General features: G+C 41.8%; 2 protein-coding genes across 2 annotated transcripts in view; one reads left to right on the top strand and one right to left on the bottom strand.

The window, feature by feature from the left end:
• Window positions 1-917: 917 nt before the first annotated feature.
• Window positions 918-18756, top strand: LOC308096152 (structural maintenance of chromosomes protein 1A). The gene is made up of 26 exons (XM_080443461.1): window positions 918-1293; window positions 2072-2260; window positions 3738-3850; window positions 4228-4431; window positions 4758-4996; window positions 5620-5878; window positions 6310-6450; window positions 7599-7681; window positions 8056-8155; window positions 8310-8417; window positions 9504-9689; window positions 9814-9993; window positions 10445-10591; window positions 10911-11048; window positions 11140-11256; window positions 11736-11842; window positions 12044-12185; window positions 13309-13454; window positions 14286-14439; window positions 14772-14897; window positions 15701-15857; window positions 16239-16393; window positions 16655-16806; window positions 17026-17095; window positions 17204-17314; window positions 17925-18756. The coding sequence occupies exons 1-26, from the start codon at window positions 1185-1187 to the stop codon at window positions 18003-18005; spliced, it is 3714 nt and encodes a 1237-aa protein (XP_080299587.1). The 5' UTR covers window positions 918-1184; the 3' UTR covers window positions 18006-18756.
• Window positions 18757-23677: 4921 nt separating this feature from the next.
• Window positions 23678-26990, bottom strand: part of cacna1sb (calcium channel, voltage-dependent, L type, alpha 1S subunit, b) — a 35049-nt gene continuing 31736 nt past the window's right edge. The window contains exons 42-45 of the mRNA XM_080444589.1: window positions 26673-26737; window positions 26177-26214; window positions 25893-25982; window positions 23678-25464 (exon numbers count right to left, since the gene is read on the bottom strand). Of these exons, the coding sequence (XP_080300715.1) occupies window positions 25102-25464; window positions 25893-25982; window positions 26177-26214; window positions 26673-26737 (556 nt within the window). The 3' untranslated portion in view covers window positions 23678-25101. The remainder of the gene's footprint in view (window positions 25465-25892; window positions 25983-26176; window positions 26215-26672; window positions 26738-26990) is intronic.

Here is a 26990-nt window from a genome sequence, read left to right as displayed (position 1 = left end):
ATATATATATATATATATATATATATATATATATATATATATATATATATATATATATATATATATAATATAATATCACAGCCATTCTAGGGCTATACGACAAGTTACATAATATCGGCATAGCATCACAAACACACAATAATACATTTAAGTGAATAATCCTTGTTTAAAAACAGAATGAGAACAATGATGGAAGAGGATGTGAATAATGTAAAACTTCTCCCATGCAACAAATAGCTTTTCAAGAAGGGGAAGGGGGCCATGTTGCCATGTCTGCTTATTATAAGCGACTTTGGGCTTGTTTTTCTGTAAAGTCGCTTGTACATATCAGTAGTTGCGCGGGTTGCGTTTTTTTTGGGGCTTGTTTATAAAGTGTAGTTGCTTATTGGGGCTTGTTTCCTAATGCTGTTTAACCAGTGGTTCTCAAACATGTTCATGTCAGAAAGACCCCCAAATTATTATGTATTTGTCTGCAGACCCCCCATTACATCTGAAAACATTTTCTTCAAGATAAAAAAAAAGCAGATCTACAAGCTCACAACGTTGCGATGCGACGTTGTGAGCTTGTAATCCTTTTAGCAGACCTAGTATAGAACTGTACTTTCTGTGCTTTTTTTTTGGCAAACTGTTAATTAAGTATTCAATCAATCAATCAATCAATCAATCAATCAAAGGACCCCAATGGAAACAAGCCATAAGCTTTCTTGGGTTAAAATCCTCTTAGCAGACCTTGTATTGAACTGTACTTTCCTGTGCTTTTTTTGCAAACTGATAATAAAGTATTCAATCAATCAATAAATCAATCAATAAATCAAGCTTGTTTTCATAGACCTAGTTGCTTGTTTCTCTCGCAAAACCTGGCAACACTGAAGGGAGGAATGTCCGGTATCGCGAGAGTCCATGTGTTTACTCGCTAATCGCGCGCTCTGGTGTCGTCCTGCAGGATTGTAAAATGGCGCATTGTTGTTTACAGCGATAGAACAATATTATAATAACGACTGTAAGCATTTTAGAGGCAGTTTATAATGTAATGCATCCGTTCTGTAGCTGAACAGTGAGTCTGTGACTGTAGCTGCTTTTCTTTTGATAAGCCTGCTGAAAATATATCGCATGTTAGCGTTGTGGCTAACAGTTATAGCTAACATCCTATTTCCCTAGTTGTTGAGCAGAATAGAGCGTGCAAAATGGGATATCTGAAATTGATAGAGATCGAAAACTTCAAGTCGTACAAGGGAAGACAGATTATAGGACCGTTTCACAAGTTCACCGCCATCATTGGACCCAATGGATCCGGTATGTTATGCTGGCTTCACATCAGCTAGCCAACGTTAATGGTCACTATTGGCTAATGATCCAACGTAGAAGTTAGCAGGCTTTGGCTAACGTTAGTTAGCAGCTTATGAAGTATTGCATGAATGTGTTGTTGACATGGAATCTGAGTTTGGAATGGACACGTGTTGTGTAATGTGTTTGTATTGGCCTTGGATCAAGACGATCATTGATGTATTTTATCGAGTCTTGACTTACTTTTGTATCATAGATATGCAAATGTCAAAATCGATAAAATACATTGATAGTCTTGATCCAAGGCTATGTTTGTATGGTTTGACTTGTCTGCTAATGCACAAGTCGGCATCCAACTCTTGATTAATTAATGTCATCAATTAATGTTATTCCCCCATGATTAGGGCTGAGGGAACTAGACACCCCCCTTGGTACAATTTGCTATTGAATGCTTTATAGTGGTTCCGGCCATTTAACAGTTTAAAGTCACATGCTTATGGATTTATGTTTATTTAGTATGTGTCTGCAGTAAAAACATTTACATGTTTTTTGTTGTTTTAATCTTTGTTGTGTTGTGTCCCCTGTATTGTCTTTTATATGGACCTATTAGAGTCCGAAATAAAGCTTGAATAAAGAGAACAAAATGATGCTAGATTGTATTATTCAGCATTGTCAACATGTCAAACCCTTATGATGGAGTGATGGAGCTCTTGATTGCCATAGATTTTTTTTAGCACACATTAGTCATTATTTGAGTGTTATAATGTGTGTGCTGTATGTTTTTTAGGCAAGTCCAACCTTATGGATGCCATCAGCTTTGTGCTGGCAGAGAAGACCAGTAATCTGCGTGTGAAAACTCTGAAGGACCTGATCCATGGAGCACCTGTGGGGAAGCCGGCTGCCAACAGAGCTTTTGTCAGCATGGTGTACCAGGAGGATGATGGGGAGGAACGCACCTTCACCAGGGTCATCATTGGTAGGTGCCTGGTGATGGATCTGGTGATGCTAGCTCAATGGTCTCATCTGGGTGTGACATAAATGCTGGTCTTCAACAATTGAATAATGTAGTCAGACAACTAGGGCTGTCACGATTATGACATTTACCTACGTTTTAATTTCATGAATTTCAAATAATTGCGACTAACGATTTAATTTTGTTTCTGTCATTGAACACTGGAATATGAATACAATTTTAATTTCTGTTTGGCTTTTAGGATTTGAAGTTTCACAGGGCAGGACATTATTGTGCAATGATAGCCCTATATAACTACATTATTACGCAATACTTACTACAAAGTAGGTGCAAGGGCCACATAGCGGCCCGTACTCTAGATTTGAGGGCCGCATAGCGGCTCAAACCTCTAGTAACCTTTTACTTAAAGCTTGTAGCTTTAAGTACATTTTTCAATCAAACCAAAGCTGCGAACACAAATATGTTTTAAAATGTTAACGTCACTGCTTTCATAGCCTGAGGCTACGAGCTCAATCGATGGTCTTGAAAGGCGGATCCAAAACACAGCCTCCCGGATTTGTGCGTGGCTTCCTATTGCTTCACCAATCTATGTCCCCGCCTCCCCTCCCCTCCCCCCCCGGCTTGTGCACGGAGCACGCTGACGTCACCAAATTTAGAGCGACGCCCCTCTGCACTCTGATTGGTTAGGAGATAACAAGGCTCAAGACCATGTTCCTGCATGGCTCCCCCAGGCTTTTTTTCTTTTGTAACAAAAAAAAAAGCATGGGTTTCCGAGGCTACTGCTTTCATGACTGTAACTTGGGAATGTTATTAATTTTGTACTAGATTAGAGCTTCATGCATGTCCTTTTTGTAATTGATTATTTTTTTTACTAGGTAGATATTTGTATAGAAAGGCCTAACCAGGGACTGGGGTCGCAAATTACCCTCGGCTATAAATCCCATATACAATGCAACGGTTTCATGTTTTTATAACTTCATGCATTGTTTTTTGTATTGTCCCTGTCAAATAAACGTATACATAAAAATAAAACTTGGATTATGACAATTATGCAAAATAATTGCGATTATCTCAAATATTTGCGATGTAATAATTGTGACAGGCCTACAGACAACTCTACTGTGGTTATTTAAACTAAACTTAGGTGGATCTCATAACTTGGATTTCATAACTTTCATAAATTCTGCAAAGTTATCGGTGACATAGTAGCACAGTCTTCAAAAATTCAGAGAGGCAGCTGATCTGGGATAAGGTGGAGGAACGAGTAACCTGCAAAAGCAAATTTTCATGCATCTTTCATGCATCTTTAACCCATTAAAACTGGGATGAGCTTGTAGATCTGCTATTTTTGAAAAAATCATGAACATTTGTGCAAATATTATAATGATAAGTTTCAGAAAACTGTTAGGATTTAGTAGGCATTTGTAGAATCAACCTCAGTTCTTAATGGGTTCATGTGTGTCTGGTGTTTTTCCATCAGGTTCGTCCTCAGAGTACCGTATCAACAGTAAGGTAGTGGTACTCTCTGAGTACAGTGAAGAGCTGGAGAAGCTTGGCATCCTCATCAAAGCGAGAAACTTCCTGGTCTTCCAGGTAAAACATTGTGCACAACATGAAACACGCAACACACAAAAAAAATCATTAGGGATGGGCATGAAAAGGCAACTAGTCGTGTAGCAGATGTGGGACAGGTGCAAACAACAAGCTTAACTGTTAAAGCTATGCAGCTCTAAGCACTTGAAATTTGGTATTGCTGATAAAAATGTTGATCATGAGATTGTGAATTTTCTTTAGCTCCTCTGTGCTCTATTAGACCCTCTATACCTTATTGAGAACTGCCTAAGAGAAGTACGACAATAAGAGCTATGCAGGTCCTTGAATTGACGTGTAACATATTGAATAGCTGAGAGAACTGAATCTAGCATCTCGTGTGAATTAGTATGCCCCACTTTTCCCCTCTTTCACTCTAGGGAGCTGTTGAGTCCATTGCCATGAAGAATCCCAAGGAGCGTACGGCTCTGTTTGAGGAGATCTCCCGTTCTGGGGATCTGGCCCAGGAATACGACCGGAGGAAGAAGGAAATGGTGAAAGCTGAGGAGGACACCCAGTTCAATTACCACCGCAAAAAGAACATTGCTGCTGAGCGCAAGGAGGCCAAACAAGAGAAAGAAGAGGTGTGACATCCATTCTTTTAAGCATCTCTGGAGCTCCTTGAAACTCCCTCTACCTCAGTTCACTGCACATTGGATTAGTATTGCGATACCACACGTAACCTTTTTTCACTTAATTATGTCATCACAACAAATACATTTCACTCAACGTCCCCCTTTTCTATCTCTCCCGTCTGTCACAATTTATTTGGGTTTTATTTCAAATAAAACCAGTAAATATATATTTTTTCATTTAATGGGTGACTCACGAATAACCAATGTACCGTTCCTTTTGACTTAACATAATGCTATGTGTCTCTCTCTCTGGTTTTCTCTTCTCTGTCGGTCAGGCTGAGCGCTACCAGCGACTGAAGGACGACGTGCAGAGGGCCCACGTCCAGATGCAGCTCTTCAAGCTCTACCACAACGATGCGGAGATCGAGAAGCTGAACAAAGATCTGTCTCACCGCAACAAGGACATCGACAAGGACCGCAAAAAGATGGACCACGTGGAGGAGGAGCTGAAGGAGAAGAAGAAGGAGCTGGGCAGGCTGATGAGGGAACAGCAGACGGTGGAGAAAGAGATCAAGTGAGTAGAGATGATGATGTATTTGTCTCTGTCAGGTTGGGATCAGGATTACCCCGGCGTACAGGATACACTGAAGCGTGAGCAGATGTTCGCGCATCTGGTGTGCTGAAGTCTACTTACTGCGTTGCAGGAACGCAGCTGCATAACAAATCACCTTACATGTCCTACATGCTCCTTTACGAGATTAGTGATCAGCATGGTGAGAAAATATAATGACTAAAAAGACAAACATGCAGATCAGTTAAAAAAAGAAGGGGCCTGTAAAACCTTTTACAAAAAAAGGAAAAGAAACCAAGATGGCGAGCAAAGCAGTAATACAATAATTATTTTAACCCATTAAGACCTGAAGCCGATTCTATAAAATACCTTTTAAATCAGTAGTTCTCAAAAATGTTCGTGCCAAGGACCCACAAAAGAGAAAAGTTTCACTTTAACGATTTTTCGAAATTCTTTCCAAAAATAGCTGATGAACAAGCTTGCAGTGCTGCACAAAGTGACGCGCTGTGAGCTTGTATATCTGCTATTTTTTAAAAGCCAGCGCAAAAATATAAAATGACACAGATGCTTTCCCGGTTTTAATGGGGTAAAGCCTTCTCTCATCCACTCCTCTTCTTCCCTTCCAGAGAGAAAGATTCAGAGCTGAACCAGAAGCGGCCCCAGTACATCAAGGCCAAAGAAAACACCTCACACAAGATCAAGAAGCTGGAGGCAGCGAAAAAGTCCCAGCAGAACGCCCAGAAGCTGTACAAGAAGCGCAAGGCGGACATGGATGAGCTGGACAAGGAGATGAAGGCGGTGGAGCTGACCAAGCAGGAGTTTGAGGAGCGCATGGAGGAGGAGGCCCAGAGTCAGGGCCAGGACCTCACACTAGAGGAGAACCAGGTCTGATGTTTGGGCTCTTATGGATAAATGTGTTGTGTCTGTGCTTGACCAATTATTATTCTTTCTTTGTATCCACTCGAAAACTGTTGAAAACATGCACTTTCAAAGTGGCCCAGAGTATAATTAAAAAAAAAAGGTTCCTTGCTTGCTAAAACTATTATTACTGCTATAAAAGTACATGTCTCAAATTTGGTAACAAATATAGTTGGCTGGTGTCAACAGATGTTTCTATCTCTCAGCATGTCTGCTTCATTAAGAAACCTTTCACTTTTGTAGGTGGTACAAATCTCAGGTTGGCTAGATTGTTTGGTGTGAATGCTCCCTTGAAATGGTGTAAATGGCACCATCAAAATAGATTGTTAATCTAAACTACAGTAGTCGACTAGTATCTCACCCCCTGTTTCCCCCCACCCTCTGTATCTGTCCTACAGGTGAAGCAGTACCATCGCCTGAAGGAGGAGGCCAGTAAACGTGCAGCAACCCTGGCCCAGGAGCTGGAGAAGTTTAACCGTGACCAGAAAGCCGATCAGGACCGTCTAGACCTGGAGGAGAGGAAGAAAGTGGAGACAGAGGTATACATCATCATGATGATAACAGTTGGAAATTAATTCCAAATGCTGCTGAAGTTTGGTGTTGTAAGTTTCTGCCCACAGTGACAGTATACAGCCATTATGTAGAAATTGTGTGCTGAATCAATCATTTGGCTGGTGGATTACTGAACAATTGCTGGAAATGTTTTGAATCCGGTGTCTGGGTCTGGGATAAAAAATATTAATCTGTTCACCGTCCTAATGATAATAATGATGGTTGTTACAATGGTTTGAATATGTATGGCTATGATTTTAAAGGGACTACACCATGAATTAAAAAAAAATATATTTAATATCATATTGTTTATGTCCCTCAAACGTTTTTCAAAAGGTTTGAGCCTAAATCAAGCCTCAGATATACTCATTCCAACTAACTTCTCTCTGGCTTATAAAGCACTTTCACCTGCAATACCACATTGTCCTGTTTGGCACTGTGTGGAAAAAGTAAGAATAAAAATAAAAAAAGGGAATATATATATATATATATTTTTAGTTGTAACTGAAAAACGGGAGGGATTGTACCCTGACTTGACGTCACGTCAGGGACCAAATCAGTTTGGCCTGTTTTGAGACCAATTTACAGAAAACCCCAGATTTGCTGTGAAAGCCTGAGTGTTCAAACTGGGGTATTTTTGGGGATAGAAGAGAGGTAGGGAAGACCAAAAACACACAAAAAAAGTTAAAATTCATGGTGTAGTCCCTTTAAGACTGTGAGGTACCAGAGTCAGGATGATGAACAGGAGGTTGCTGTAGTCAGGCCTGCCGGTTTGATAAACAACGGTTGCGGCATAGGGCTGGGCAGTATATTGATATATAATATCAATATTGTGATATAAGACAAGATATCTGAGATTTTGGGTATTGTAAAATGTCTTGTGTTCGCCAAGTCCAATTCCTCATACAGCATGTGAACATTAACCTGACTCTGCCAGATGGAAGAAGCTTACAACTGTGTCAATAAATCCAGCCCTATTAAGACCTTTGATAATATCTATAAGTTTGGCAAAATTTTGCAAGAAAGAAATTAAACAAGGAGCACTAATCTGATCTTCTGAAGGGAGGCGCACTGTCTCAGTCTCAGAAAACCCCTGGAATAGACAGATGTTCTTTTGTGTGTTTTCCCCCTCTAGGCCAAGATCAAACAGAAGATCCGTGAAATTGAAGAAAACCAGAAACGTATGGAAAAGCTTGAAGATTACATCACCACCAGCAGGTGTGTGACATTTAAAGGATACTGTTGTTTTATCACACTTTGTCCCATCATCATAATCCATAATAAATAAAATAATGAAACAATATTTTATAGTGCCTAAAAAGACACATTGCACTGTGTTAAAGTAGATTTGTAGACGAATGTGTTGTCAGAATAGTATCACTCCATGTATTCACTATTGTTACTCCTGTAACTTCACGCTATGGCAATCTTCACAATATCCTTTAACACACTGAAACATTTCGCTGCTTTTTCCACTGGGGCTATATTGGGGAATCGATTCTGCGGTCAAATACATTACTAGATGTCTGGATCACATACATTATTAGCATCTGATTCCTCACTCCCATTCTCCTGTTCATTTTGCTCCTCAGACAATCTCTGGACGAGCAGAAGCGCATGGAGGAAGAGTTGACAGAGGAGGTGGAGCAGGCTAAGAGGAGGATTGACGAGATCAACACGGAGCTCAACCAGGTACTGAACTCGCCCTAATCACACATACTGAACCCTACATAGCAGAGTTATCAGTCGGATATTATGTTTTCCATTGCATTTGTTCCATTGCATTTTCTGCAATGTGATGGACAAAAAAAGTACAGTTTTTTTTATGGGTATGTCTTGTCTGTAGGTGATGGAGCAACTGGGCGATGCCAGGATTGACAGGCAGGAGAACAGCCGCCAGCAGCGCAAGGCAGAGATCATGGAAAGCATCAAGAGGCTTTACCCTGGCTCTGTGGTAAGGCAGCTAACTTTGGTTCCCAACTCCAGTCCTCAGTGATGCTTGGTAGTTTGGGTTTTCCATACTTCCAGGTCTAACCAGTCCATGATTAGATGGCTAGAAATACAGGGACACCAACCAGGTGAATGCAATTAATGTCCTGGTTGTATGGAAAGCCAGCAGTACCAGGGTACCAATGACAGAGGTAGACCTTTAACACATCCACCGCCAGAGGTTAATCTCATAATGTACTCACCAGTGCCAAGGTGTTTTTGTTGTTTTTTTGTTTTTTTCATGTCGCCATAGATCTTGTTAAAATCCTTAAGATTGAGCCGTGAACGGTCTGTTTACATCCGCGAGATCTCCCTGTATCTCCCAGTGAAGACCGCATGTCAAACGGACTTCCATGACTGTAGTTAGAGCGGATTACGTTAAACAGTGAAATGCGAGGAGAAAAAACTACAGGAAGAGAATTGAGTTTCAGTTTCGTCTGTAGAATGGGAGCGGGCGTGATCGTCGAAACCGGATCCCAAATAATTCTATTTCCTGTCATCAAACCGGAAACGGAAGTGGATCAAAAAAATTCCGAAAGTGCACCCGGACCGCGCATGCGCGAAAAGACCGCAGCCCGTAGGACTACGGGCTCGGCGCTTAACCGTTGGATTTAACGGCCCGTAGAACTACGGGCCCGGCGGTAAAGGTGTTAACTTTTCATGTCTCACATTTTTAAAGACTGACATGTCACTGGTCAATTTTTCAGGTGTCTTCACCTACTGTACCTGCACAAATGCATCCTCCACTGCATCTCTCTCTCAGTTTAGCATTGGTTTATTTATTAATCGAATGGGCTCATCTGCCACCAGTTAGAGAGGCATTTGAAAAGAGATGAGGCATCAATTATGTCTCCTCTCTGACATCCCCTCCAGCTCTAGGCGGCTGCCTTGTTTGCCTATTCCAAGAAAAGGCCCTAACCACTGGTATATAATATTGTAATATTTCAGTTTCTTGCTTGCCTCTTTGGCTAATACAGTTTAGCTTGATTTAAATGAAACACGGTCAATTCACTCTGCCCCCCCTTCTCTAACCACCTCTTCCTCTCTGCAGTACGGCCGTCTGATTGACCTGTGCCAGCCCACTCAGAAGAAGTACCAGATCGCCGTGACCAAGGTGCTGGGGAAGAACATGGACGCCATCATTGTTGACTCTGAGAAGACAGGCAGAGACTGTATCCAGTACATCAAGGAACAGAGAGGAGAGCCCGAGACCTTCCTGCCTCTTGACTATCTGGAGGTACGTTCTGGACTTGGTTTGCTGTTCACAATGGACTGCATGTAATTTTAATCCCACAAATGGCATTTGACAATATTTACCTATTTTTTAATTATTTAAAAACATTTCTTTTTTGTTATTCCAGGTAAAGCCTACAGACGAGAAACTGAGAGAACTGCGCGGAGCCAAGCTTGTGATCGATGTCATCCGCTATGAGCCTCCCCATATCAAGAAGGCCCTGCAGTACGCCTGTGGCAACGCACTGGTCTGTGACAGCGTAGACGATGCTCGTAGGATCGCCTTTGGAGGGCCATACAGACACAAGGTAAACACACACACTCCCTGGTCAAAGGCCGATCTACAAGCGCATAACGCATTCCAGCGCCAAAGCCTTATTGGCCTTATTTCTGGTGCAAGACACCAGCGCTCAACAAAGTATAAGTACCAACAGAGACAAAAGCGAGTCTAAAGATTTATGTTTATATACGATATCTGACCAGAGCTGTGAAATCAACATAGCTTAAAGTTGTCATTTTTTTATACGTTTAAAGAGTATTAGAAATGGTCAAAATTGATGTTCAGAAGTATCTCCCATAAAACCCTAATGGTGTCAGATATTTCATAAAAAGTTATCGTGTTATCAAATCATGAGTTACATCCCTACATTTAATTCTAACTGGTATTAAAATGTCTTAAATATCATGACTGTCTTATATGAAACTTGCTGGAAGATGCTCCTTGCTTTCCTCTTACATTCTTTCCTTCCCTGTGACCAGACTGTAGCCCTGGACGGTACCCTGTTCCAGAAGTCTGGTGTGATCTCTGGAGGAGCCAGCGACCTGAAAGCCAAGGCCAGGCGCTGGGACGAGAAGGCAGTGGACAAGCTCAAGGATAAGAAGGAGAAACTCACTGAAGAACTCAAGGTAACCTTTCACTCTAGCTATGGACATGTTTGTGGAAGCTAGGGTTTATATAGGGTTTATATGTCATTGACTTACGGCCGATCTACACCAGACTTTTCAAAGCGAGCGTATGCTTGGCGCGTACAGCACGGTTGTCAATGATACCGGCTACACCAGGCGCGCGGATACACGAGTCCCGCATACGCAGGCTTTAAAATAGGACTAGATCTAAAAGTGCGTGAGTGTGTATATGCGCGTGTGTGCGAAAATTCTCTGGTGTAGATCGGCCTTTAAGTTATAGAATTCTTACAATTCCCAATTGTTGCCTTTCTCACTCTAGGAGCAAATGAAGGCCAAGAGAAAAGAGGCTGAGTTGCGTCAGGTGCAGTCTCAGGCCCATGGCCTGCAGATGAGACTGAAATACTCCCAGAGTGATCTGGAGCAGACCAAGACCCGCCACCTGTCCCTCAACATGCAGGTGCGGCCAACTTGCAGCACAATATTGGTAACTCTTTGCTGATTCGCTTGATATGGAACTTTAAAAAAAACTTTTTGTTTGCATCATGCAGGAGAAGTCAAAGCTGGAGAGTGAGCTCGCCAACTTTGGCCCTCGCATCAACGACATCAAGAGGATCGTCCAGTCACGTGAGAAGGAGGTCAATGACCTCAGGGACAAAATGAATGTGGTGAGTGGAACCACTAGACATCTTACTTATGTCTTGTGTGACGGTCAATTCAGAACCTTAGCTCTTAATATTATTATAATTAAGCTCTTGTCTAGGCTTTTAAGCATTCTGATTTGACTGTTCACTTATATGCCACAACCCAAGCCAACCTGTTATTGCTAACTTAGCCAAACACCTAGGTTGTATTGCTCCTACTTCTAACACGCCAGGTCATTCATTTAACTTGGCATTTCAAAATGCAGTTATATAGCAAGGATGAATATAGCAGTCCAGTTCCCACACTCGTTCCTGGTCTCACGATGGCGTCCTCCAGGCTCAATGACCCCTGGACATCTCTGGTCTCTAGTTTGCGAATCTCGAATTTAGAGAATCTAAACACTCAGCTGTGACATAAACCCTTAAATATGATTAAATATAGTTCTGTGCAGAATCTACGGAATAGCACTTAACACTTGTGAATCTGTGCCTTTGTTCTCCAGGTTGAAGATGAGGTGTTTTTGGAGTTTTGCGTGGAGATTGGCGTGAAGAACATCAGAGAGTTTGAAGAGGAGAAGGTGAAGAGGCAGAATGAGATCGCCAAGAAGCGGTGAGTCCATCCACTCTGTTGCTGTTCTGTCTTATTTCTTCTCTGAGACACCCCCACCGGGTTGCAGGCTAAGTGAAGCACCAGCTAAATCACAAAGACCAAATTTTGTGTCCAGTTGTGAGCATGTGTATCATCTTGTTGTGCATTGCACAGAAAAGCATATTTCCCATTTTGAACAATAATATTTCCCATTTCTGCCAGTCTGGAGTTTGAGACCCAGAAGACCCGTCTGGGCATCCAGGTGGACTATGAGAAGAACCAGTTGAAGGAGGACCAGGAGAAAGTCATGATGTGGGAGCAGACCGTCAAGAAGGATGAGGCCGAGATTGAGAGACTCAAGAAGGTAATTTTTACATATTTAATAACTTTATACTTAAAAAAACATAAATAGAGGATCTGCAAGCTCAAAACGCGTTTTTAAAATGTTTAAAATGTTAGAAAATGTATGAACAGTTTTCAACATGGAAATGATAATGACAATTATGCAAAAGATAATTGCGATTATCCGATTATGTAATAATTGTGACAGGCCTGCTCGTTACCATCTCGGCTTTATGCTCATGATGATGTCACAATGTCAGTTATGTTCTTGACATTCAAGTTACTCTTGACAAACACAGACATAGTGTAGAGCGTGGAGACTTTTAATCAACCGTGAGTGTAGAACATTTTGCTCTTACTTCATCCTCGAGTATGAAGTAAGTAAATGGCCGCCCTGTGAATCCTGCACGGGTCCAATTTTGAGAACCCGCGCCCGCCCCGCCCGTCAATACTCAGATCTGTAGACCGACCCGTCACCCGTGATTATTTCAAAATACGAACCAGACCCGCCCCGCCTGTCAAATAAACAACCCGTTGTCCGCCCGTTTACCCGTGATTACATGCAGAGTAAAATGTAAATCCTATTGAAAAGTGTGTTGAAAAAGATAGCAGCCTTCAACAACAGCGCTACATTCAATGGTCAGGTTCGTACAGAAATCAAGTGAAGACGGAGGAGCGAGCTTAAGCCACGCGTGCGAACACGCATCTACTGTACGCAGCACACATGTGTCGTTGTTTACGTCGTCAGATGGTTTTAATTTGAAGGTTTAACAGGATGTTCAATGTGTTTTTGTGCGTTAAGATAACTGACCAGCGTGCTCCATGCAGTTGTGCTGTGTTAAGTTACACAAGTGACGTTGTTTGGGCGGAAACAGTGCTCTCTGATTTTCACAATAAAATGATACCCGCCCGCGATTAGTTCAGTACCGCCCGTCCCGTGATCTTATCAAAGTAAAAAATTCACCCGTTTTCACCTGTCAAACGCGGGTACCCGTCGGGTATCCGCGGGTTCCCGGCCCGTTGCAGGACTCTGCTGTGAATATGGTTCAGTGCTACTTGGTTTGGACGTCGCCAAGGCACGTTTCATTTTGTCTGGCTCACTCCTTTCATCTCTGTCTTGCCATCCCCTTCCTTTCTTCCTGTAGGAGGAGCACAGACACATGAAGATCATTGATGAAACCATGGCCCAGCTTCAGGACCTAAAGAACACACATCTGACCAAGAAGTCGGAGGTCAACGACAAGAATCATGAAATGGAAGAGATCCGCAAGAAACTGGGCGGAGCCAACAAGTCAGTAAACCTGAACACATAATACTCACTGGTGGAGAAGTGAATGATCGGTTCATGTCAATGAGACAGAAAGTATTAAAACATATATTTGTAAATTATAACCAAAATGTAAATGCTTGTCTTCGTACCCAATTATAAAATTTATGTTTTGACAGTTGGGTAAACATATTCAGCTATTTCAGCATGTCCGTTTGAGTTAAGGGTCAGTAAAATAGACTTATTCAACTAAAGCCATGCACAGTTAGTACATTTGTATTGTTTAAAATATTTAAATCTATGTTAGAACTTAGTTCAGTTTGTCTTAATTTCTTGTTTTTTACTCTAAAATGTTATCCCGCGATTTTTTTTCACCTGGTGCCAATTTTCCTAAGTGATCCTGGGCGCTACACCAGTGCTACACCCCACAACCTAGGGAGGCCAGGGTCGAGCTCATGCTTCCTTCAATGCATGAGAGCCAACTGACCTTCTTGTCACCTGGCAGGGGGGAGTTTCCCCGGTAGGACGTAGCGCGTGGAAGGAACACGTTATTCCAACCAGTTCCCTTCCCCTCCATCAGGCACCCCGGCTGTCATGGGGGAGGCAGTATAGCGACCAGGATTACTACATGTTTTTGTGAGGGTATTAACTACCCTTGGAGACACGGGGAGAACATGCAAACTCCACACAGAGTAGGCCCTTTCGCCAACCCCACCTAGGGTATGGGCGCTGATGACGCGGAGGAGAAGACACGCCCTGTGAGGCGACAGCGCTACCGACTGCGCCACCGTGCCCCCTTTGTCTTCATTTCTTGACATTCAATCTCATTTGATCATTTATTTGTGTGTGTTCCAGAGAACTGACCCAACTCCAGAAGGAGGTTACGGCCATTGAGACCAAACTGGAGCAGAAACGCAGTGACCGTCACAACTTACTGCAGGCCTGTAAGATGCAGGACATCAAGTTACCTCTCCGTGCTGGAACCATGGATGACATCGGCCAGGGAGAGGTACACATTCAGGCACACATTGAAACAGACTTTTATCTTTATATTACCCATGGATATATAGAGTTGACAACATGTATATATGCACGCGCAAACACACACATCCCTACATGATGAGTCGTTATTTATCGTCTCTGTCGATTTATGTTTTTTTCGTCACTTAATGCCCTACTTTGTCATACAAGAGTGTCAAGCTAAAGTAGTGAAAATAGAAATCTACAAGCTCACGACACATCACAGCGTTGTTTTCCATTTTCTGAAAAGCAACTGTTTTGGACATATGAGGTTTCCGCCCGACAGCAACAATTTAATATTACTTTCTTGTGTTCTTCCAGGGCCAGGAGAATGAGTCCAGCAGTAGTCATAGCAAGCATGACAAGCATGAGAGGACATCCAGCACCGTCCTGGCTAAAGAGGCCCTCATAGAGATCGACTACAGCAACCTGTCTGAGGACCTCAAGGTAGCAAGGCCACACAACACCTGCTCCACTTTAACATTTGTGTCATTGTTCACCAATGTCAGAATAATCACAAACTAGTCCATACCCGGTCGACGCATCCGTGGGGGCATATGCACCAAAGGGCCTTTTTTGGCTGAAGGTGATACCCCACCTCAGGGGCTGCCGGACTAAATCCATGTCGGATCGAATCTTTCAAATTTTAAAAAACAAAAACCTGTATGCTTGAATGTCATTTCTTATTATTTTGAATTTAATGTAATTTGACTGGCGACTGGGTGGCGTAGTTCTGTAACTACTTGGAGTACTGTATTTGCTGAAAGTACGGACAGAAGCATCACCCATTCATATGGGCTAGTGCAGTTTTCCATGGTTAATCAGATTGATTCAAATGTTGATTATGAGAGCATTGACAGCCTTAGTACGCTGAATATCATTGGGTAAAACGGAGAGCACCTGGGGATCAGTGCTTCGTACTGTCAGGTGTATTGCAGATCGCTAGGATGAGCTTTTCATAAACATTGGCCATATTATTATCGTGATCAAAACAGGAACGAAGTGGTGAAGGAGTACTAGAACCTTTTGCTTGATTTGAATGACTAAATGACAAAATGTGACACAGAGACCAAAAGTTGTATGTATTTGAACTTATGCAAAAACTGCCAGGAATAAATATAAAGTGTGCTGCAAGAGAGGATTGCAAGCCAGATGTACCATACGAAAACACTGGTTTTGTAGGCGTCTCATTTCTAGAGATGCTTCCCGTTGTGATTGGATGTTTGTGAACTGTCTCTCTCTCTGTACAGGATGCACTGGCAGAGGACGAGATCAAAGCAGAGATGAACACGCTGCAGCAGCGTCTGAATGAGCAACAGAGCATCCTGCAGAGGATCAGTGCACCCAACATGAAAGCCATGGAGAAACTGGAGAGCGTCAGGGACAAGTTCCAAGAGACCAGCGATGGTGAGAGGATGGGAGTACTAGGGTAGAGGAGTCAGGGGTAGGGTTAGGATCCGGAATCGAAGGAACCAATATTGAGGAACCAGAATCAGTTCCATCACATTTGGAACCATTTCCGGAACCGGTTTCACACTGTCAGAGCTGGTGCATACAATGTCTACAATGCATTTTATATATATATATATATACACACACACACACACACACTGTTTATATATAAACAAAACATGGATCTTTTCTTTCTCTCTTTTTTTTAAAAATGGGTATCTCACCGAGACCTGAGGTCTCATTCTGAAGAGAGACCTGGTCCTTTTTATATATACAGTGCCCAACAGAAGTTAGTGCTTTGTTTACTCATGAAGGCTGTTCCTCTCTGTGTCTCAGAGTTCGAGGCCGCCCGTAAGAGAGCCAAGAAAGCCAAACAGGCCTTTGAGCAGATCAAGAAGGAGAGGTTCGACCGTTTCAACGCCTGTTTCGAGTCTGTGGCCACCAACATTGATGAGATCTACAAGGCCCTCTCACGCAATAGCAGTGCTCAGGTAGGTACCCCAATAAAGTGGTACCACAGATATTCAGTTACACAATGTAACTATGCATGGCATAGCTCAAGGTTGCAATAAAATATGAACAACCAAAGCAAATTCATTGATAAAAGAAAATGTCTTAAATTGACCAAGAAAAGGGGGACTCCACTCTTAAATGTATCCTGATGATTCCTAGATCAAATGTTAATTCCCCAATTATTTCCACTAGTTGCTTGTAGTGTAACTTTTTAGAATGTGTCTGTCCTCCTCCCATAGGCTTTCCTGGGCCCGGAGAACCCTGAGGAGCCTTACCTGGATGGCATCAACTACAACTGTGTGGCTCCAGGGAAACGTTTCAGACCCATGGACAACCTGTCTGGAGGAGAGAAGACCGTAGCCGCTCTGGCCCTGCTGTTTGCTATCCACAGGTAGAGGAAGGAAATATGAAATATTATGCATTTATTATTATTGTTCATTCATCGTAATTAAGGCAAAGTTTGAAATATTCGTGATATTCATTTGAAGTCATATATCGACCAGCCCTATTTATTATTATTTATTATGATATATAAGTCTATTCGAATTGTAAGATACATAAAATTATCACTGTGTTAAGTTTTGCTGTCATTTGTTCACCTTGTGTTTAGTTACAAACCAGCTCCCTTCTTTGTTCTGGACGAGATTGATGCAGCTCTGGACAACACCAACATTGGCAAGGTTAGTGTATGAGTAGAAATTCTCATTCTGTGAAGACTTGACCGTTTCTAAATTCTCCTGCAATCACACTTGGAAATGTGACTGAATATTTCACTCTATTCTTTCTAGGTTGCCAATTACATCAAGGACCAGTCTGTAACGAACTTCCAGGCCATTGTCATCTCTCTCAAGGAGGAGTTCTACACCAAGGCAGATTCACTCATTGGAGTCTACCCAGAGGTGTGTCTTGCTTGTCACTTGTCCAATATAAGATGTAAAAATATGTCATATTTCATTGCTGTCGGGCAGAAACCTTGTATTTCCTTATTCCAACTTGTTTTTCCTTTTCTTTAAATGAATGCCCTATTTTATTGTACAAGTGTCACGCAAAATTACTGAAAATAGCTGACCTACGTGTAGATCTTCTGTTTTTGAAAAAATCCTTAACTGAAGTGGTGAAGTCTGCCTGTGCATTTTATCAAACATTTGCCAATAAAAAGTAATAAGGAGAGCTTGTGACTAAATAAGTACATTGGATTAGTTCCTGAGAAGTAATGTGTATGTCCAAGTTTTGGACGTGCATGGTTTCCACCCGACAGCGACAATATTTGAAATAATTGGTTTATAAATGACCCTAAGTAATTTGAGGAGTAGGGTCTGGAGCTAAGATTCAATTCGTTTTGAAGTCTGGCCCAGCATCATTAAAAATAACCAGTACTTGTGGGACCTATACTTATGTCATGTGGGACCTAACAGACCCACAACAAACTGACCTTTGCATGAACAATGCTGATTTCCATACAGTCCTGTTTGTTTAAAGTTGTTAAGTTTCCTTCTCCTCTATCCACAGCAAGGAGACTGTGTCATCAGCAAAGTTCTCACCTTCGACCTCTCCCAGTATCCTGATGCTAACCCAAACCCCAATGAATAGGACAGCCACCACCACCCCCACCCCCACAACACTGTCAAGTGGACTGTCAAATTGCTTATTCTGTAGTCACAGTTTTATGTATCTTTTAGCTCCTCCTAGATGTTATTTGCCATCATGGTTTTCAATGTTTTAAGTATTTCTGGGTATGTTAGATTAGTGAATTTTGTGTGATTTTTTTTTTTTTTTCAGAAGGGGGTGACTGCATAAAGTTCTTTATAGACTGCCACATGTACATTTTCATCTATGGATTCATTCAGTTAATTTCAAAATTTGGCCATGAAAGGAAAAACATTCTTTTTGAAAACTTTTGTACTTATGTCTAATGTCCTTTTTAGCTGTAACTTTTAAAGCCTTCCGGCTGTCCTCTGTTGTGTGTTGTAAAGGATGTATTTACATTTTTCACTTGCGCTACTTTTTACTTTATTTTTTAAAGCTATATCAGGAAGAATTTCTTAGCAGTAAGGTGGACACATTCCCATTCTTGATCACGTCAAACCCCAAGTCAACTTTAAGCGTAGCCTTCTGGAAAAGGCATTAGACAAAACACCATTATAAAATGGTGGAGCGTTCTCTGAATAATAGAAAATTCCAGAAACAAATTTAATTAAGGTAACAAAGCTATATGAATTATGATCTTACTGTCACGTGAGAAGTAATCAGATTGGGTCCAAGGCAAATAAAAACTTTCTTCTCAATACATGGGTCGGAATGGTCTGTGTTACATGTCTATTCAATTGTATTGATTTCAGTAATAAATTTGAATTATTTTACCTCTTTGAATTTTGTTGTCTTTTCTCAGCTATTGGAATAGCTGATTACCTTTCTGTGCGTGGCATACATTAACCACTTCAGCCCTGTCCTATATCGAGGGCTTGGAGTGCAAAGGGCGCTGCGTAAGTGATTTTTTTGGTGAAAATTACTTTTTTATATAATTTTAAAGGTCTCCATGAGCTATCAGATGGTAAAATAATGTTTATTATAATTTTTACTTTTTGAAATAAAGCCTCAAAACATAAAGGTGTAAGTGCACTTACGCCTTTTGCGCTCCAAGCTCAATTGAAGGTTTTCATTGAGCCTTGGAGCGCAAAAAGCGTAAGTGCTAGCAGCTAGTGGATTATGCCTTACTAGGGGCCACTGGGTGCCACATGCGCACCGTTGCCCCAATACGCACCAAACTTGGCACAACCACTGTTCAGGAGTCTGCCATGAGAATAGTCACATCAGGCACCATGTGGGCCCCCCAGGGGCCAGGTTAGGGGCACCTGGGGACCACAGGCACAAGAAAATAGTAACACCAAAAAAACTAAATTGCACACATATGGGGTGCTACAGCAGTGTTACATCAGTGTTTAATACTTCAAATGGTCAAAACTCAGTGACCATTGCTCTGATCAGTGCAATATAGGACTTGAAGGCTGCGTAGCGGGCTGAAAATCTAGTCCTTTATTAAAATGCCCAATGGGTGGACGGTGGATGTCGCAAACGTAACATACCGGACTTGTGAGGCGCACCGTTGCTCCAATCTGCACCGGATTTGGCACAAACACTGTTCAGGGGTCTGCCTTGACAATAGTCACACCAGGGGCCATGTGTGTTCCCCAGGGGACACGTCAGGGTCCCCCGGGGGCCACAGGCACAGTGTTGCTCTAATCTGCACCAAACATGGCACAAACAGGGATCTGCCATGACAATAGTCACACATTGCACACATATTGGACTCTACAGCAGTTTAAGGGGTTCAAGGGGGTTCAAGGGTCTCACCATCGAGAGCCGAGCAACTGTCAACAAGCTACAGGTCTGCAGTGTCAGCCGAGCAACTGTCAACAAGCTACAGGTCTGCAGTGTCATGGAGTATGCCTCACTCACCTGGATGAGTGCTCCACCTACACATCTTGGTCTACTTGACAATATTCAGAGGAAAGCCCTTAAATAGTTGGAGTAGACCACGGGCCTATTACACGAAAGGAGAATTAAATAAGCCTGGATTTAAGTCAAATCCAGGTTTGACAAAGTTTGGTCCGTACAGCCTGGTTTATTCCGTTCCATGAACGCCAAGCCAGGCTGAAAAGGAACGACTTTGTCGAGCTAGACCTTGTCAAGCCAGGCTGTGTCGAGCCAGGATGGTAAAGCCAGGCTTCAGTATTCCTAAAAAAGACCATGAAAGTCGATAGCAGAATCCTTGAACTTGACCAATCATGGAGCCCAAAACCAGAGCAGCGTTCTTCTCTGTGGCTGAACAGCAGCACTGCAGCAGCTCATGGAACAGTGGCGTTGTTTTTTATGTCTTGCATTTAACATGTAAGTTTGATTATTGTAGGCCTAACTGTCTTACTGTTTTGTTCTGTTGTGCTTTGTTTAATTGTTGTTTTTTTGTCAGACCTAAAAATCAGACCTCTTTGTTTTCACTGCTTGACACAATGTTCCTTTTTATTGTCTGAAAAAAAATATAAAGAGATTTTTAAAAACATGAGGAGTGTAGGCCTATAGTGAATATTGGAATTATTGCCAACTAATCTACAATGCGATAGCCTATTATATGCGCCATGCATCCAACCAATATGTCTGAGTCTGTGCTCAGGAATTTGTCAAAAACTAAAAAATCTCCATGAATTCAAGGCTTCATGCATGGAGTGTGTAATTGATAGAAAATAAATTTTTATTGGGTGAACAATTCTTTTAAGTGTCTTGTTCAGGGACACTTTGACGCATTGCTGAGAATTGGAACCGAATTTGGGATTTATGGCTTGCCAGGCAGGCTCTCTAACCATTCAGCTATGTCCACATCATCAGAAAATGATGCATTTGACTACAAAAGGCAAAAAGTCACGTGAAGTATTTTGGTCTCATGTTGTTGCCGCGACACCTGCTGGCTGAAAAAAGTCAATGCAGGGCTTTATAAACGGCACTGACAACATAATTATTCATAGCATATTTTTATTGTGTGTATACATTATGTAGATAAATTACTGATAGCATTCTTTCTATGTTGGTGGGGAAATGTAAGGTTTGTGCGTGATGAATCTAAAACTTGCCTTACATTTATAGGAAGGGGGGAAACAATAATTGACAATTATGAATTATGAATTCCACTTAATAAACTTACAATATCACTGGTGTTCACCGTTCACTTAGGCTACAGGGTTGGGAAAAGCCATCTAAAACTTAAAATGCAATAAAAAATCCATAATTCAAGTTGCACAAAGACGTCTCTACCCACTGGCACACAATACAACAACGCCCAAACGCAGTGGATACGCCGTCCATACGACGTCCGAGTCAGACGTGTGTCGACGTCGTTTCAACGTATTTTTGCAAAACAGCTGCTGACTGAGGTCTGACTCGGACGTCGTATGGACGGCGTATGCACGGCGTATGGGCGTTGTATTGTGTGTGCCCAGGGGTAAAGAGATATCTGTTGAAAAGACACGTCTTTTACAACGTCGATACGACGCCGTCGCAAAACGCTGATAGGATGGATTACTGACAATGAATTACGAAATGGTACAATCCCCCCCCCTCCCCCTCTAAATTAAATAAATCTACGATATGATTGCTATTAACTACCTGTGACATCATCAGCAGAGATTCTAAGGCAGTTCTACTCTGTAACAGTAAAGGAGTTTCAGGGGAAACCAGCAAAATGAGGAATAATATAATGAAAGACTGTCTTGCTAATAAAGCGTCATGTCTCTTTTTATTTTTTACAATGTATTTTATACTATTGAATAAATTATGCATTTCATTCTCTATATATTGTAACGGCCGAGAAATGTAGTACCCCGAGCCGGAATCGAACCTTCGCCCCACGGCTCAATAGTTGGGCCAACAATCACCTGCGCCAAAGAAAGCTTAGTTCTTTAGCAAAGGAAGATGTGGCGTCTTGGGGACAATATTGTCCAGCAACCTTTACGATAAAGGCGAAAAAATATAGTAGACCCGTGAGAGCCAGATAGCTCAAATGCCGATGCTACTGTGCTGGGATTCGATCCCATAATCTTGTGGTCTGAAGTCAAGAGCTCTACCGATTGAGCTATGCATAGAACAGCTACCACAGAAGCAGAAGTCACAATTTCAACTTCCTCCAGTCGCCAGGGTCAAAAACTTTATATTTGAAATCCGAACGTTTATGTAGATGAATGAACGGGTCAAAAATGGAGAAAGTGCAAACACCAGAGTTCATCCATGACGGTCATGACAGGTCCAGACTGCACTAGCAATTTTACATTCGACCGCATGGCTCATTTGCATAAGACGTTACCATATTGATTTTATCCCACTGTTGAGGATTAGGGTTATATTTTATAAATTTTGTTTAAGACTTACAGTAGGCTGCCTTGCCCCACTGGAATACAGTGCATACCTGCCAACCTCAGACCGTCCGATAACAGGAGATTTTTTTCCAGGGGGGGGGGGGCTCTTGACCACGCTGGGGGTCCCCCCCAGGATATTTTTAACAAGAGTAGATGTAATTTCCAGTATTCTGGTGGATTTTGGGAGTTTGACTTGACACTTTTATCAAGCATTGTCATTAAATCATTTCTACTTTGGTACTTGGTACTTTTCAAAACAAGACTCGCGCAACAAAAATCAGCAAGACACACCATCTCCGGTTTACTTCCCGTATCTGCATAGTCTCGCGTCTCGCGTAACTATCTGCGTGAAGTGGGCGGACGCCTTTTTAGGAGTCCGGAAGCAGGCCCACTTTGCGCAGATTAGCTACGCGAGACGCGAGACTATGATACGGGAAGTAAACCGGAGATGGTGTGTCTTGCCAAATTATGTTGTGCAAGTCTTGTTTTTTTTCAAAGAAAAGTACCAAGTACCAAAGCAGACATGATTTAATGACATCTTTTCAACATTTAAGGTTGATCCACCATCAAACTTCAACCTTAACCAAAAATCGACGTTGATTTAATATCAATATATATATATATATATATATATATATATATATATATATATATATATATATATATATATATATATATATATATATATATATATATATATATATATATAATTACATAATAATCAGACCAGTTGAATGTAAAATCTGATATTTGGAAATCGATTAGATGTTTTCTAAATTATATAAGCAACACAATACACAATGCTTACATTTTAATTGGGTGTGGGGGTGGTAAGGGACCTGGATATTGGATAGGGGCACTGGCCTCCCAAAAAATGGTCTAGGACCTAGACCAATGTTGAACTAGGCTTGTCAATTCTTGTTTTACTATGCATAGAAATCATACTGCCAAGAGTTTTTCTTTTGAAGTCCTGCCATTTTATTTGGTACTGTGGCGCGCTTTGCTGTCATAGAAAATGTGTGTGCGCATTTCGGCGCACCAGTTTACATTCCATATTCGGGAGTGCATGTAACTTATGACATGCAGGGTTATTTATGTTCTTAAGGCTCTCAGATTTCACACAGTAATAATATCTACAGAGGTTAGCATCAGAATAGCTTCAGAAATGATTCTCATATCTTTCACCAAGTCTCCTTCTGGACTTTTATGACGACTCAGACTATAATTATTCATCACCAGCTGAAGCACACTCACCTGTTGTGCCAAGGCTTTCCCCACACCAAATGATGGCCTATGTTATCATCAGATGTCCACACGTCCTTCTGTTATTTGCTTGCAGAAAATAAGCCAACTTACACAGCGGGGTGTTTTGGGTGTTTATTTCTTTTGCCAATGGTGAGAACACCATTTAGACATAAAACAGAACAGGACAATGTCAAGGGGTGAAGGAGATGTGTGATGGCAGGACAAGCTATAAAGTGCACCCACAAACTACTTCTCCTGCCCCGAAAATAAAGAATTCAAAACAGATTTAACATACTGTAGGCGAGACGAAGCACAGGCAAAGACGATGATCACAAAGTAAGAAAAAATATTTTTTTTAAGACCTGTTAAGAGTCACATAAAAAGCCCTTAACAAAGACACAAAAGTGCATTATTGCATCAATTTATGTTCAAGCAGTACTGAATAAAAACAGTTACTACGCTCCAATGAAAAGAGGGCTTTCAGACGTATTCCACCATACTCCAGGTATGCTGAAGATGTATGCATTCTTTGCATAGTTGAAACTGTATTCAATCTAATCTAACCTTACATTTTACTGTAATTTATTGTTGAATAAAGCACACAGATATAAAAACTACAGCAGTAGAATGATTTCATGCTTATTGTGACAACTGGACTTCAATCAATCTGGCATATAAATTAAACAAAAGCCTAAATACATCATATACAAAATAAGTCACAGTGAGGGAAAAGAAGTTAACTAAAAAGTTACTCTGTCCCATATTTAAAAAAAGGTTGTTTCCTATAAAAACGTGCTGACACCAACTGCTTACAAAAGCAGTGGTGAACAGGAGGAAACTGTCAAATAAATCTCAATTAGACAACACAAAGGTAAGCAAGTCTTTGCCTTCAAATGAATGGATCAGATGACACTGCCAGAACATGAAAATAAACGATGTCTTTTCTGTACACTGTGATATTATAACCAGGTTAACTTTCTAAAAGAGGGAACTGAAAAAGTTCAGTTACATGGGCCTGGATGCAGAGAAACTCAGTCAAAAGATACCCAAAATGGAGACCTGGTGCAGCACCACAATAGTGAGTGCTGGCTCCCGCTATTCTCTACAAGTCACTTTAGTGCCCAAGCACATCATCCCACCTATCCCACCTTCAGTAAGACACTCTATAGACCGCATGGTTGTTTAACCACTCTATGGAATGGATTACCTCAGCAAGCAATAAAAAAAAGAGGTTCATCAACCTGTGTGCTGAGATAAGTTGTTGTTTTTATTTGTTGCAATGAATCTGATAGCTGTAAAGAGAAATGGATCACCAGATACGTTGTTTCTCCTTGGCTAGCTTTCCATTATGTTTCAATCACAGTCAGCGACATGTTAAACATGAGTCCAACCTGCCTGTTGGGCCTTGAGGCCACGTTAGCGGGTGTACTTTGTTGCAACGGCAACAACTTTGGTAACGCAGGGCGAGGTGAGGTGAGGAGGCAACCACCTACACAACCTGGTCAACGGTAAAAGAACAATGTAAATTCAAGTGACGGGTTCTAAACTTGGGTGTCTGCCTCGGTGTGCTGCTTCCGCACGGATCTAACAGGGGCAGTGGGAGGAACAGGGATAGGACGTCTCTTCCTCTTCCCAGCGGGGTCCGTCCGGCTTCGCTCTCGCTCGTTCACAACGGAAGCAGAGGACGGAGTAGAGGACGGGGTAGGGGACGGGGCAGGGGGCGGGACAGAGGGCACGACAGGGATTTGGCGTTTCTTCCTGGTGGTGCGGCCATTGATGATGCCCTGAGCCATACCCTCCATCTCGGCCACAGGGAGGTGCAAGGCCTCAGACATCTCCCTCTTGGTCGTCGACACAAAGCCTGGGTCTCTGGCCAGAGTATCCAGACCGCCCTCTATTAGAGCCTGGGGGAGAGAGATAGTACGGATTGACATCTTTCTTTTTTTAGCATGAGCATGTTGTGTTCTAACACTGACAGTCGGCTTAATCACTTTCAACCTGGTGTCCCTATTTCAGGAATGTCACAACGTGTCACGGTGTGAGCTTGTAGTTCAGCTATTTTCACTGTGCATCATACGACAAAGTACAAAGGGCTTAAGTGGTTAAAGATATTATCAGGCCTGAGACCTGCAGCTCTCTCCAGTATTTTCTATTACTCCGTCATTATCTAGCCATTTCATCTGACATTTTAGACCATAACGTAAACACAATGTTATGTTTATGTGGCATATATTTATGAGAGATTACTGTGCCTCAAGACCTTGCCTGCCAACAGAGGGGGCTAATTGCTGTGTGATATAAAGTAAAGGCTAGGTGAGGTGAGAGGTCTTACCTCTTGGACGAGCTGGTCAGCAGCGGGCAGGCCGTCAACAGCATGGGAACACTGACACTGACTGTCGCCGTAGTTCGGGTCATAGGGGAACTGTGAGTTAAAAAGGAGAAATTCAGACAGCTGCGATTTTCCTCCACAACATTCTAATGCTTAAATTATGCTTAAAAGGTTTTCGTCTCATCACATGTCTTTGGTCTGAACGAGGCTAAAGACAAATATCGCCATTGTTAATGGTCAATGTTGAAGATTGAACATTAGATGAGTCAGCTTATTTGAAGCCTTACCTGTGTGATGTCTGTCCTTCTTGAGAAGCGTCTGTTATCTAAAGGCAAGGCAAGGCAAGGCAACTTTATTTATACAGCACCTTTCATACACCAAGGCAACGCAAAGTGCTTTACAGAATAAAAACAAATACAATCAGAGTGCAACAGTGCATTTTAAAAAGAGATGGAGAATATATTAGATACAATTAAAATAAGATAAAGGAGCATAATATAACTAACACTCCCACCTTTGATACAAGAAATAATAAAAAGTGACAGCACTGCTCATTTAAAGCCCAGGCAAGACCTACTGTAGCTGTTCTTAGCCATCATTGGGTCGAGTAAGCAGTGTTAGCAATAAATATGTTTTTTAACTTGGACAGGGGTGAGCAGAGAAAATCATATACAGTTTATTTATTCATTCATTCATATATATATGAAGGATCCCTAACAGCAGAGTGTCTGACTGTCTGTTCAACAGTTTTTCAGGCCTATCAGCAGATTTCTGGAGACCCACCTCGCTGTACATCCTCCCTGTGGTTATAGAAGTCGTCGGGACTGCCTTCTCTCTCAAATGTGAACCTGAAACAAGCATTGCCACCCAGTCAGACACCAACTTGGCTACAAGAAGCGAAAACACTATTTAAATGAATTCATTGTCATTTACATGTACAGTTAAGATTTGCTAAGAAGACACTTTTACTAGCTTATATTTAATAAAAACATAAGTGAACTCTTAAGTAGCAGCTAGAGCCCTTAGTATAGGTTAGCTACTGTGGCGTAGACCAGTGGTTCTCATAGTGGCCTAGTGGGGTCCGTAGACCCCCAGGGGTCC

Source organism: Gymnoscopelus braueri, assembly GCF_963280865.1.
Source record: "Gymnoscopelus braueri genome assembly, chromosome: 12".
Lineage (NCBI taxonomy): Eukaryota > Metazoa > Chordata > Actinopteri > Myctophiformes > Myctophidae > Gymnoscopelus > Gymnoscopelus braueri.
This window is presented reverse-complemented; position numbering and strand designations above follow the sequence as displayed.